General features: G+C 42.9%; 1 protein-coding gene across 4 annotated transcripts in view; it reads left to right on the top strand.

The window, feature by feature from the left end:
- The window catches only part of SLC41A2 (solute carrier family 41 member 2), a 160,665-nt gene extending 147,528 nt beyond the window's left edge, over positions 1 to 13,137 (top strand). For all 4 annotated transcript variants that reach the window (XM_029601523.1, XM_029601520.1, XM_029601522.1 and 1 more), the window contains one exon: positions 10,659 to 13,137. In XM_029601523.1, the coding sequence (XP_029457383.1) occupies positions 10,659 to 10,844 (186 nt within the window). In that variant the 3' untranslated portion in view covers positions 10,845 to 13,137. The remainder of the gene's footprint in view (positions 1 to 10,658) is intronic.
- Positions 13,138 to 14,021: the final 884 nt, after the last annotated feature.

The following is a 14,021-nucleotide window of genomic DNA, read 5'->3' as shown; positions in this document are numbered from 1 at the left end:
GCACAAGAACAGCTGATATCCTCCATGATTCAACTACATCACTATCCCCGGTAACGAGAACTCCCCCAGAGAATCCAGCGTTGGAGAGAGGTGAATACTCAGAAAGTTCTCCACAGCGAACTGATATTGTGGATAGGTTAGTTAATTTAGGAGAAGAAAATACTAAAGGTAAAGCAATGGAGATAGAGAAATCTTATGGAACTGGGGGGGGTCTACAGTGGGAGGAGTGAAACAGAGGTTGATTTAACAAAGGGAAACATTGGAGTTATATTTCTTATTAATATAACGCCGATGGTAAGACCAAAATTCTTTTCTAATGAAACCATTTGGGAGACATTAGTATTGCTTAACGAATATATTACTAAGCAGTTAACCCCATTGGTAAATAGTGTTGTGGAAAATGAAACAAATATAAAGAAAATACAGGAGGAAAATGTTAAGAAGGATCAGATAATACAAGTGTTACATAAATCAGTGGGAAATCTGAATGATCAATATTTATCTCTTATCAAAGAAAATCAATATTTGGGAAGAAAGGTGGAGAACTTAGAAAACCAAATGCATGGAAAGAATTTAAGATTAATAAATTTTCCAAAAGTCCTAATAGTCTCAGCTAGAGACATGTGGACTAGATATGCGCTAGAAATTTTGAAATTTACATCTAATACTTTACCACCTTTAAATAAAGTTTATTATATACCACCATTGAAACTAAAGGATACTCAAAAACAAGATTATCAATCTTTTGCCCCATTAAATGTGTCTGAGATATTGGAAATCTCTGATATAGAGATTGCTCAACCATCCACACTAATTGTATCTTTTGTGTTTGATTCGGATTAAGATTTAGTGATGAAAAAGTATTTCCGTACAAAAGAATTATTTCTCCGGTTGAAAGTTCAGATTTTCCATGATGTGGCGAGCGATACTCAAAAGAGAAGGCACCAGTTTTTGTTAATGAGACTCCAGCTATTACAGTTGGGAGCAACTTACAAATTGAAATTCCCATGTAAGTGTTGTATTGCCTATAAAGGGGTGAATTATATATTTTTTTGCCCGACACAACTATCGAAGTTTGTAATAGATAAATTGCCTTCTGTTTCTATTGAAGATAGATTGGAATCTGTGAGGCCTCAGTAACACTGTTAAAGTTCTCAATTTTGAAATAAGTAATGCCCTAAACTAAAAGTTTTTTTTAATAACTTGCATTGTATATGCCTTCATTTACTTTTTGGATCCATAATAATTGTGTACTTGGTTCAATAGCCATAGGTAGTATAATGATAAATATTTAATAAATATATCTTGAGGAATGATATAATTATTTTACCTTAATAGTTATTGTAAAATTCCTAGTTAATAAGTATTTGCTTGTTACAATGTATAAAAATGTTGTAATAAATAAAAAATTAATAAAAAAAAAAAAGAATGAAAGGAGAAGATGGTGGTTCAAGGAAGAAGGAAACTCGGGGATCAAAGTTGGTGAGTTATGAAGAGGACTTGTCTGGGGGGGGAGGTCAGTGAATGACAGCTACCCAGAGAGTTAGCGGGTTGACTAGAAAGATGGAGTGGACCTCAAAGGAAGAAAAGGAATGGGATTGAGAGGGAAGAAGAGGTTGAAACCTACAGGAGGGGAAGAATAGCAGCCAGACATTGCCACCATGGCCAATCAAGTAAAGATGTGTAGGAGAAAAGGTTACAATCAGGACAGAGGGCAACAACTGAGACAGTCCTCTGGAATGCCAAGTCTCACTCAGTGCATGAAAGATGAAGGTTATGTGAGAGAAAGAGATAATTAATATAGGCAAGTTTGTTGCAAATAGAGCAATCATTCCACAGGAAGCATAAGAAAGGGAGAGAAGAGGGAGCAAGAAGGACAAGTATAAGATTGGAGGGGTAATGGTTTGATGTGCACATTTGAGGTGAGAGTTGCTTTTGAGGGCTAGGATTAGGATTGATATCCCCATATGAGAGAAGGAGCATCAGGAAAATACAGAGAAGAGAAGGGCAGGTGTGACTACAGTGATAAAGATGAGATGCTGTAAAGGCGAATGGAAATGGCTGAATGAAAGGAAGAAAATTTGGAAGTGTTGAACAATGTAGAAGACACAGAATGGCTGGTGAGGTGAAGAATCTGGAGAATGAGAACAGTAAACATGATGTTAGTAATAGATTTCAGTAGGGAATAAGATTCCGGAGAATTGGCATCAGGAAGCGAAAGGTGTAGAGGAGCCATAGGAAACGGAGGGGAAAATCTACTGACCACAATAGTGGTATGATGAGAGATGTTCTTTCTGGGAGGCAGCTGAAGAAGTGTGAGATGTCAGCAACCCAAGTTCAGGTGAGTTGTGATGGGCTACAACCTCCCAAGTTACCTGCTGAGCAATTGGAAGAAGCATGAAGTGTCAGCAGCCCAAACCTAGCTAAGATATGGTGGACTTGGGAATCCACCACTGAGGAAGCTGGGAAAAGTATGCAGATAGACTACAAACTCCCCAGTTATGTGCTCTTCTGTTAGGGTGCTTTGAAAAGATTGTTTTTCCTATGAAGCTATTATTACTGCACTGTGAATGTATACTGAATAAAATGTAAAATTTTTGAAGGTTGCTGATATTCTGAAATATTAAGATGTAGGTAAAAGATCATAAACATATGAGTTTAGTCTTACATTTCATTTTTCTCTTCTGAGTTCAATTTACAAGAAATCACATGATTTACAAGAATCCCAGGTTCATTAAAATATATATGAGATAAAATTATAATACCATCCTATTAAGAGGAAGTTGTGTTAATATGTACCACTTAGAAAAATATTGTGAAAATAAACGTATTCATCGGTGTGGAGATTATGGGTGTTACCTCTATATAAAGCTTGGTATCAGTGAATGATCTTTGAGATCATAATCATATAATTAATTTAAATTAGATTCATCAACTATAATTGAGATTTTCCATTTAGAAAACCACCTTCAGGTTCTGAAGTGTTTGCAAACCTCTTCTTATTCCCCCATGTCTCCAGTATATTTTCTATTCCTGTTGCTACTCCTCCTTAATCTTATTCCCTGCACAAACCACAACTACCATCAAGTTCACCATACCCTATCCCTACATTCTCTTTCACACCTGCCATTCTGTCATTTGCACTGGCTACTGCTCTTGAAATTCAAATTTTTCTTCCCCTCATCCTGCCTTTTCCACTATCCCTGACACCATCTCATCACTATCGCTATCGGCACACCTCTGCTAATCTTCTCCATATTCTGCTCTTCCTTTTACTTTCAACTGGGGATATCAATCCCAATCCTGGCCCTTCAAGACATGTTTCACTCCATTGTCCCATATCAAGCCATAACCCCTCCAGTCTTATCACTAGTCCCCCTTCTCCCTCCCTCTTCTCTTCCTTTCTCATGCTCCCTGAGGAATGCAAATTCCAGCTCAAAGAAGCTTGCCTTTGTTCATGACCTATTTTTACCTCTCAGTCTCTTCATTTCCTTGCCTTAACCAAGACCTGGCTTTCCCCTGAGGACACTGCTTCAGTTGCTACTTCTATCATGGAGGTTATCTTTTCTCCCACACACCTTGCCCGGTAGGCCATAGTGGTGGTGTTGGACTGCTGTTCTCCCTCTCCTGAAGATTTCAACCCCTTCTCCCACTTCAATCCCACTCTTTTTCTTCCTTTGAAACCCATTCCATCCACCTATTCACTCCATTACCTCTCCAGGTAGCTGTCATCTAGTGACCCCCTGATAAATCTCCCTCCTCCTTTCTCACCTACTTTGATTCTTGGCTTTCCTTCTTCATGGACCCATCTTTCCCTTCCCTTATCCTTGGTGACTTTAACCTCCATGTTGATGACCCCTCTAACTCTTATACCTCAGAACTCCTTTCTTTAACTTCTTCATTTGATCTCCAACTCTGCTCTACCACCTCTACTCACCTTGACCTAGTCTTTGCTTCCAACTGCTGTCTCTCAGATTTTGCCACCTTAGTATCTCCAATCTCAGACCATCACCTGATAACTTTTGCATTAAACCACCCTTCCCCACAGACTCATCCAGTCACCAATTACACCTTTAGGAATCTCCAAGCTGTTGACCCTTGCATCTTTTGCACTGCTGTTTCATCTCTCCTTTCCTCCACAACATTGAATCTGTTGATGAATCAGTTTCTTAGACACTTTTGCCCCTCCTCTTACCTGTCCTGTAAGGCGCACTAAACCCCAGCCTTGACTCACCCCTACAATTCGCTACCTATGTTCCTGCACCCGCTCTGCAGAACATCTCTGGCTAAAATCTTGTGCCCACTTCAGATTCATGCTGACCACTTTCCAGTATGCTATTGCAGTTGCCAAACAAGACTACTATGTCCATCTGACAAACTCTCTTACATCCAACCCTCGCCGTCTCTTTGCCTCTCTCAATTTCCTCCTCAATCTTCCCTCACCTCCCTCCTCTCTTTCTCTCTCTGCCCAGAATATGGCTGACTACTTCCATGACAAGATTCACAAAATTAGTCTTAGTCTTGAGTTCTTAACTATTTCACCTTTACCTTCCTCTCCCCCACCTCTTTCCTCTACATTTCCCCTAGCCTCTGCCACTCTCTCCTCCTTTCCTGAAGTCACAGAGGAGGAAACTGCTCATCTTCTCACTTCCTCCAAATTCACTGCTTGTTCCTCTGACCCTGTCCCCACCAGATTCCTCAGCTCCATCTCCATTGCAGTCATCCCTTCTATCTGTCACATCCTCAATCTATCACTCTCCCTGGCCACTGTTCCTGCTGCCTTCAAACATGCTGTAATCATACCACTCCTTAAACCCTCACTGGATCCTACCTGTCCTGCCAACTATCTTCCCATATCCCTTCTCCCTTTTGCCTCCAAATTACTTGAATGTGCTATTCACCACCGCTGTCTTGACTTTCTTACATCTTAAGCCATTCTTGATCCATTCCAGCCTGGTTTTTGCTCTCTGCTTCCCCATCCTCTTCCAAGAGGTCCTTGAGACCGGGGCCGAGGAGGCCTTTCTATAGGCCGAGAAAGTACTATCTTCCTGCCCCTCGCTCTCATCCACGGCAGGTCAGTTCTAGGGGCAGGTCCTGGAAGCAGCAGGGCCCCAAGCCTCAGCCACCATCCCAGGCTAGCCCCGCTATGGGGTTTTGACTGGCCACAAGGAAGCACAAGCCATGGTTTTCAGCCAAGATCAAAGGGCCCACTGGTCAGGGGTTGTCTCCAGTTCTTTGCAGACCGATGGCCATCCATGACTTCGGACCAATGGGTACAGGCTGAACCTCATAGAGGTTTCGCCGGATTCGCCCCCATGTCCACTTTGGGATCCCATCTCGCATCCAGAGCTGCTCCTAATGGAGCTCTCAGCCCTCTTAATGGCCAGCTGTGGCACCCGTTCCTTGGGACCAGCAGGGTATGGGGTTTTACTCCCGTTATTTCTTGATTCCAAAGAGAACATGAGGCCTCCATCCCATCCTCGATCTGCAAGCCTTGAACAGATTTCTTAAAAGATATGCTTCAAATGCTGTACACCGTTCTTATGGCGAAACCGAATGACGGTATACAAAACACGACAAATAAATAAATAAAATAAGAGAAAAGTTCAAGATGATATCTCAGGGCACCCTGATTCCCCTCCTGCAAAGGGAGGACTAGCTTTGGTCCCGCGACATACAAGATGCCTACACCACATCTGAATCTTCCCAGGTCACAGAAAGTATCTCCACTTTGTGGTGGGTCGTCAGCATTTTTAGTACCGCATTCTACTGTTTGGCCTGGCCTCCACACCTCGGGTCTTCACAAAGTGTCTGGCCGTGGTCGGGGCCTATCTCCGCTAGTGAGGCATCCAGATTTTTCCATACTTTGATGATTGGCTGGTCAAGAGCAGCACCCAGGTGGGAGCTTTGCAGTCGCTTCACAGCACCATTCGGGTGCTGGAGTCCCTTGGGTTCCTGATCAATTACCCGAAGTCCCACCTCTATCCATAGTTACGGCTGGATTCCATAGGAGCCATGCTAGATGAGACTCAGGCAAAGACGTTTTTGCACTGCGACAGGGCAGGCACGTGGATGAACTTTGGCGAAGTAAGTGAGCGGCAGATGGTGTCGGTGTGGTGTATGCTGCAGCTTCTAGGGCACATGGTTGTGACCGTCCATGTCACCCCTTTTGCCTGTCTTCATATGTGCTGGGCTCAGTGGTCCCTGTGATCCCAGTGGCGCTAGGCCACCCAAGGCCTTCAAGTTCTCATCTAAGTCTCCCCCTCTCTCATGGCCTCCCTGTCCTGGTGGAGAACTGCTTCCAATCTAGAGTAGGGCATTCCCTTTCAGGCTCCTCCCACCCAGATTGTGCTTTCCATGGATGCATCCCACCTGGGTTGGGGGGGGGCCTATGTGGAAGGCCTCCACACCCAAGGCCTCTGGACCACCCAAGAAGCTCTGTGTCAGATCAACTTTTGGAGCTGAGGGTGATCCAGTGTGCTCTGTTGGCCTTCCGGGATCAGTTAGCAGAGAGGTTCTCATCCAGACTGACAATCAAGTAGCTATGTGGTATATCAACTAGCGGGGGGTGGGGGGAGGGGAGCACCAATTCCTTCCTCCTCTTTCAGGAGGCGATGGAGATCTGGGCCTTGGCGCTGGCTCAGGGAATGCCCTGAGCTGTATATTTGGCCAGTGCAGAGAAGGCCCTAGCGGACAGGCTGAGCCAAACCTTCAGACCCCATGAGTGGTCCCTGAAGCAGGAAATGGCGGATCAGATCTTCCGCTTCTGGGAGACCCCAGGCATGGATCTATTTGCCTCCCCCTGCAACAGGAAAGTTCTCCGGTGCTGCTCCCTGACCAGGTTGGACGATCAACCAGCCACGGATGCCTTTGCCCTTCACTGGGGAACAAGCCTCCTGTATGTGTATTCTCCACTTCATTTGGTATCTGTCTCATAGCCCCAATTGGCTGAGACAGGTTTGGTTCCCGCTCCTTCGGGATCTCTCTCTGCGAGACCCGGTCCATCTGGGAACCGCCTCAGACCTTCTCACTCAGGATCAGGGCAGGCTACGCCACCCCAACCTCCGGGTCCTGTTACTCACAGCCTGGATGTTGAGCAGTTGATCTTGCAGTCTCTTGATCTCTCAGAGGAGGTATCCCAAGTACTGGTAGCTTTGAGAAAGCCTTCCACCAGGAAATCTTATGCTTCAAAATGGAGGAGGTTTGCCATCTGGTGTGAGCAGAAGGGTCTCAACCCCTTTCTCCTGCCCTGTCCGGCAACTCCTAGATTACCTACTGTACCTCTCGGAGGCTGGACTCAAAACCAACTCCTTTTGGGTACATCTGAGTGCCATAGGGGCTTACCACCAGGAAGTGGATGGTTCACCCCTCTCTGTGCAGCCTGTGCTAGGGCGATTCATCCATGGGTTGTTTCAGCTGTGGGCCCCCCCACAGTTTCTTGGGACCGTAACATAGTGTTGGCCCAGCTGATGAAGCCACCGTTTGAACCACTGCGCTCCTCTACCCTCAAGTAGTGGGAATAGCCTGGTGGTTAGAGCAGTGGGCTACGAACCAGGAGACCATGGTTTGAGTCCCATTGTCGCTCCTTGGGTAAGTCACTTTACCCTCCATTGCCTCGGGTACAAAATTTAGATTGTAAGCCCTCTGGGGATAGGGAAATATCTACAGTACCTGAATGTAAACCGATGTGATATCTCAGATTGAATGTCGGTATATAAAAAAAAAAAAAACTATTTGACTTGGAAGGTCATATTCTTGGTAGCGATCACATCAGCATGTAGGGTCAGTGAACTAAATGCCTTGGTGACTTATCTGCCCTCACAAGATTCTTCCATGATGGGGTGGTTCTGTGCACGCACCCTAAGTTCCTGCCGAAGGTAGTGACAGATTTCCATCTTAACCAATCCATCATCCTGCCTACTTTCTTCCCTAGACCTCATTCCAACCAAGGAGCAAGGGTGCTGCACACACTCAATTGTAAGAGGGCCTTAGCCTGGACCAGATGGCAGGCCACAGGTGATCCACCCAGCTCTTTGTCTCTTTCGACTTCAATTGGCTGGGAGTGTCTGTTGCTAAGCCGACCCTTTCCACTGGCTAGCAGACTGTATTTCCTTCAGCTATGTCCAGGCGGGACTGCAACTGGGAGGGGCCACATCAAGGCTCATTCTGTCAGAGCCATGACAATTTCGGTGGCCCACCTGCGTGCAGTTTCAATGGGGGAGATCTGCAATGCTGCGACATGGAGTTCTCTCCACACCTTCGCAGCTCTTTATTGTCTGGACAGAGACGGCTGCTGGGATAGCAGATTCGGCCAGTATGTCCTCAGGAAACTCTTTCAACTGTGAACCCATCTCTTCCTACCAAAGGCCCCTGGTTTGGGTTCCCCACTGTTACCAACAGCACCTCTTTTGTTGTGCCAGTTGGTACCAATTTGGTGTCTGTTGGTCCCATTGTTTTTCGGGACCAGCCTGTAACTAGGGATTCACCCATATCTGAGGGCTACCATCCTGCTTGCCCTAGGAGAAAGCGAAGTTGCTTACTTGTAACAGGTGTTGTCCTAGGACAACAGGCTGTTAAGTCCTCAGGAAATCACCCGCCACCCCGCGGAGTTGGGTTCATTTAGTTTATTTTTTCGTAATCTACTTACGAGACTGAAAAGAGACTCCGTGTGGATAGTGGCATACTGGACATGCTTTTCCGTGCTGCGCTTCATCTGATGTCACCCACATGTGAGGACTAACATCCTGCTGTCCTAGGAGAATATCTGTTACAGGTAAGCAGCTTCACTTTCTTTTGAATATGGTTTATCCACCCCTCCTTTCAGACTCATAGTTCAAGGCTGCCATCAGAAGTAAAGTAGTAGATGTTAGAGAAGAGATATTTGCACTCCATGATAGATTGTAGTTGGGCAAATGCTCTTAACAAAATGTCAAAGCTAAAAAAGATCTGTGAAATTTGTAGTGACACATTGTGTTTGGTTGAGTTTTTTTGGTTTGTTTGAAGGATGCTAGTGGGGAAGACACTTGGTGCAAAATGCTGATTGAAGTTCGATTGATATAGAAAATGTATTCCAATTTTAATTCTCAATTTGTAAAATACACTTTGGTTTGTGATATACAGAATGAATATTGACATGTATATTGCTGTGTAGATCAGCATATTTGAAAGAGGGTAATTTTATAACAGCCAGAGTTTGGCTAAAGTCCGCAAGTACAAAGTACCTGCAGACTTTATCCTACATTTTCAAAGCAAATTTATGTGCATAAATTCGAGCTGAAAATTCCCCTATTGTACTGCGATATGCATGAACATATATGCAGGAAATTACACCTGCTCCCAAGCCAGTGTAACTTTCTGCCTGTACATTTATGTTCATAGGTTTGAAAATTAAAAGTATACACGTTATAAGAGGGCCTTAGCCTTCTACCTGGACTGGATGGCAGGCCACAGGTGACGCACCCAGCTCTTTGTCTCTTTTTCTACTTTAATCGGCTGGGAGTGGCTGTTGCTAAGCTGACCCTTTCCACCGGCTAGCAGACAGCATTTCCTTCTGCTATGTCCAGGTGGGACTGCAACTGGGAGGGGCCACATCACGGCTCATTCTGTCAGAGCCATGGCAACTTCGGTGGCCCACCTGCGTGCCAGGAACGCCTGCTGAGAGTGCAAGGAAAAGCACACTTGATTTTCCACCACCAGGGATTATATGCCTAAATCCTTTTGAAAATTACCCCCAGAAACGGAAAACACGATGTACACCCCATCCACACCTCCCTCATAGCTTTACAATCTCTTCCTTTCTCTTGGAGTTCCTCTCTGCCTGTCCCACACTTTCTGGATTTCTGGGCTATGCCCATAGCATCATCCTCTTATTAATGTTCAGTTCCTATGCTTAGCTCATAAAAACAGGCCTTAAGGTAGTATAAGTGCTACTAATTAAAGTGATGGTTATTTTAAAGGTAAGACTCTTCTTTACATTTCAGTACACCAATATTACATTCTGGATGAGGGAGAAGGAAAGTTGAGGGAAAGTGGCTAATGCATTTCTGGTGTGGAAGAAAGAAAACAGGGCAGGGCTGAGAACGGGTGAAATACGAGAGGAAAAAACATGGAACATGTTGTCAGTTGGGCTTCAACCTTGTTAAAGTAGTGGTGGGTTATAATCATAAAAGCCATCACATGAGGCATCCTCCATCCACGACACTTCCCTTGTTTTACCTCAGGAAAGATAGAAAGATGTTTTCAGGATATAGCATGTGAAATGTATTTTCTTATAACCTACTGTACTCTAGTTCATTGCTTCTCAACCCAGTCTTCGGGGCACACCTAACCAGTCAGATTTTCAGGATATCCACCATGAATGTGCTTGTGAAAGATAGGCACACACTGCTTCCATTGTATGCAAATCTAGCTCATGCATATTCGTGGTGGATATCCTGAAAACCTAGGCTGGTGTTGAGAAGCAGTGCTCTAGTTGATTTTTTTTTTCTCATGTGTAAGCATTGTTTGTCCTGTTTTTTCTCATTTTAAATTTTTTTTTTTTTTAATGAAAACGAAAAGCCCGGGAGAAATAAGCATTGCACCCTCTTGTTTGTGGTTTAATTCCATCCAGTTGGCTGTTTACAGATTTTTTTTTTGTTGTTTTTTTTTTAACTTTCTAGGTGTTTATGCTGTTGTGGATTGCTGATTGGATGGTGCACCATATTTGGAGAAAAGGAAAAGATCCTGACAGTTTTTCAATTCCATACCTGACTGCTCTCGGGGATCTGCTGGGGACCGCCTTACTAGCCATCAGTTTTCACTTCCTCTGGCTTATTGGGGATAGAGATGGGGATGTGGGTGACTAATTTCCTACAACATGCAAGCTGCTTCCAGAAGATTAAGCTCAGAAGAGAAGGCACCTGCTTACGGTTCCACATGAAGGATTTCAGCACAGCAGTTCCATTCTGTTTGAGAGTTTGGCGTTAGCACTAATATGATTAAATGGCCTTAACCTCTCTTTATGACTGAATTTAGGAGAAAGGAAGAGTGATAACTGTGCTATTTTTCTTTTATGTTTGCTCTTTTTTTGGGGGGTGGGATTTGAAAGTGAGAAACATTCTTTTCTCATTTGTTTATTATTTCTGAAGAGATCTTTTTATGTTTAATATCTGCTCTGTACTGTACAGCTTGGTAGTATGAAATAGCATTACTTGGTTGGTACCAGTCACCACATACCTTGTTTTCATGGGCACATCCCACCTTCAGATGTACTATAGCTATGCTAATATTAGAATAGAATGGCTCACCACCTTAAGTTTTGCTCAATTCGGTTGAGTTGTGTTAAGAGTATGAGCCAGAAACATGGTAGGTGCTTCAGTTTTCAGGACTCCCACATCCTGTTTTCTAATAGGTGTTGGAAAGACACAGGTTAGTGGTTTATACTTTTTCTTTCTCATTCATTTCACTGGAAATGAACAGTTGTAAAGAAGTTGCTGCAAATCTGTAGTGGTTGAATATTATTAATGTGTTACACGGCCATTCCAAGTGCTTAAAGGGTAAGTTGAATAATCAGATGGTTTCTGGTGACCAAATGCAATTCTATGAAATGAAATAGGGAACAGTTTTTTGTTTGTTTTTTTTTCCTTTTAAGCATCCTGGCTTCTAGTGTACATTTCTGGATTTTGTATAGGAGGAATAAAGACCAGCAAGCAAGCTGTAGGTGGGACTTATTATTGGATTAAACTTTGGTATATTTGTGACTAACTTTTGATAATTGTACTCCCTCCATCATTGCTGCAAAATGAGCTCAGGATGATGGCCTGGAGAGGGAAGGATCGCATTGAAAAGAGTCATTAAATGTACAAAGTTAGACCAATAAGAAGGTATCACCTCCAGCTTGCTTGTTGACCTTTACGTCTGTGTATTCACGGGGACTAACATGATGACATTCTTGTTTTCGTGTTGTTACTTTAATTATACCTCATTTGCTCTCTGTATTCCCCTTGTCTTAGCAGTGGCCCTTTATAGAAAGGGTCAGCAGCTGGACAAACTAAGACACCGCTGCTTGAAATATTGCCACTTTAACAAGGAACTAGCCAGGCTTTCTAACCCTTTCGCTGGGCCTTGTCAATAAAAGTTTATGAAGCTGGCAGAATGTAAAGAAGGGTAATAAAAAATCAATTATATTATCATGAGAAATAAAAGGTGAAGCAGTTTGGACACCACTAAACTGCACGTCAGGGTCTAAAAACAATGTCCTAATGGAGGCTGTATTTCTCACTGTACTGTTGCCCATGGAGGTCCATTATAACTGCTGTTTACAATATGCACCCTACGACTGGTCTTATTAAGGTCTTAAGATCCCTATTAAGTGTTTCATCATAACATGGACCACACTATAGCTGCCAACAAGCCAACCCTGTTTTAAAAATGTTGCTCTCTTGCCATCACCTTTTAGTAAAAGGGGCTGCACTGGAGTAATGGGTGGGCCAGGGGTGCTGGTATGGTTTCTTCTATTAGGACTCTCCAGAGCATCAAGTTAATAACGGTTCTTCCAGAATCATCCATTCTTCACATTTTTAGGCTGCTGGATGGATAGCTTGGAATTACATTGGTCAGAATGTGGTTTGGTAGGTAAGTTGAAATGGATGTAGCCCGATGTCATCCCAGCTCACAATATGAAAACTTCATAGAAACATTAATTTTACCTTGGTTTTGTTTTAATTTAAGACTGACACGCTGGACAATTTTTGCTGATCATCACACATCTATAAAATTCCCTAAAACACACTTTCATGTTCTCATCCATGCAAAGTTTAATTGTAATTTTTGTCTATAAAATATTAATATATGCTTTGATTTTTTTTAGAGTAAGAATGAATTAAGAATAAAAGATGAGGTGCCATTCATTTTTAATTAGCTATTTGATGTTTAATTGTGGTTACACACCAGATGCCTTGAACTTGTGTTTCCTACCCGAGACCTATGGTGGTCTTTGTTACTTCATGGGAGTTTCTAGCATTAAAGAATTGCCAAGCAGTTAGTTCATTTCCATACAAATAATTTTACTTCAAAGTTCTTTAATTTGATAACCATAGAAAAAAGAGAATTGCAGAACATTTCTTTGTTGTAAAGAATAAAAAATATGGTTTTACCAGTTTGGATGCACACATGCTTTATTGGTTCTGAGCAAAACAAAAGTTGTCTTATATCTGACAGCAGTGGTAATTAAAAAAAAAAAAAAAAAAGATACCAGGGTGGGGAGAAAGCAATGCGCTGTGCTTCCAAAAGATTCCACGTCAGTGACCTAGCAGAGCCCATCCCTTCACTACGTGATAGCAGCAGCACTTTAGATTGTGGAAACAGAAGGCAAAACTGTGGTGGAAAGTTTTGGCGCTGATCCCAAGAAAAGTACTTCAGGACAAATTACAGACTGGATGATTACAGAGAATATCTGAATATGACTGTATGCAGTGAAGTAAAGCAGTGCTGCCCTGCAAGCATGACAAAGATGCAGCTGATGCAACTTCTGTCCCTCCTTCAGGGCAATGCAGTATAGTCTTTTAGTTTCTTCAGGGAAGGAAATACTTTTTGACCAATAAGAGTGATTAGGGTGTGCCATCTGCAGCTATAAATCAGAACTAGGAATAGTGTAGATTACAAACAGCGGTGAATCTGCAGCTCTTGAGATGTGTATATGTATATGTGTGTGTATATGTATATGTGTGTGTGTGTGTGTATATATATATATATATATATATATTAATTTATTTAAAATTTTTATATACTGACATTCATCCAGGATATCACATTGGTTTACAGTGTAACACAAACAAACGCCAGGCATGGCGCTTTACATTGAACAAATAAAACAAGTTAACAAATGAATAAATGAGGGTGTGAATAACAAGGGGAAATTTGCATTAAATAATCAATGAGGTTTGTAAATGTATACATATGTACAAAAGGAAGACACTAAGATAAGCAATTTAGGAGTGCTAGGAGGAGAGGGGGGAGTGGCGAGCAGAGGGAAGGGAACGAGG

Source organism: Rhinatrema bivittatum, chromosome 4, assembly GCF_901001135.1.
Source record: "Rhinatrema bivittatum chromosome 4, aRhiBiv1.1, whole genome shotgun sequence".
Taxonomy (NCBI): domain Eukaryota; kingdom Metazoa; phylum Chordata; class Amphibia; order Gymnophiona; family Rhinatrematidae; genus Rhinatrema; species Rhinatrema bivittatum.
The sequence above is the reverse complement of the archived record's forward strand: the minus strand, read 5'-3'. Positions and strand labels throughout refer to the sequence as shown.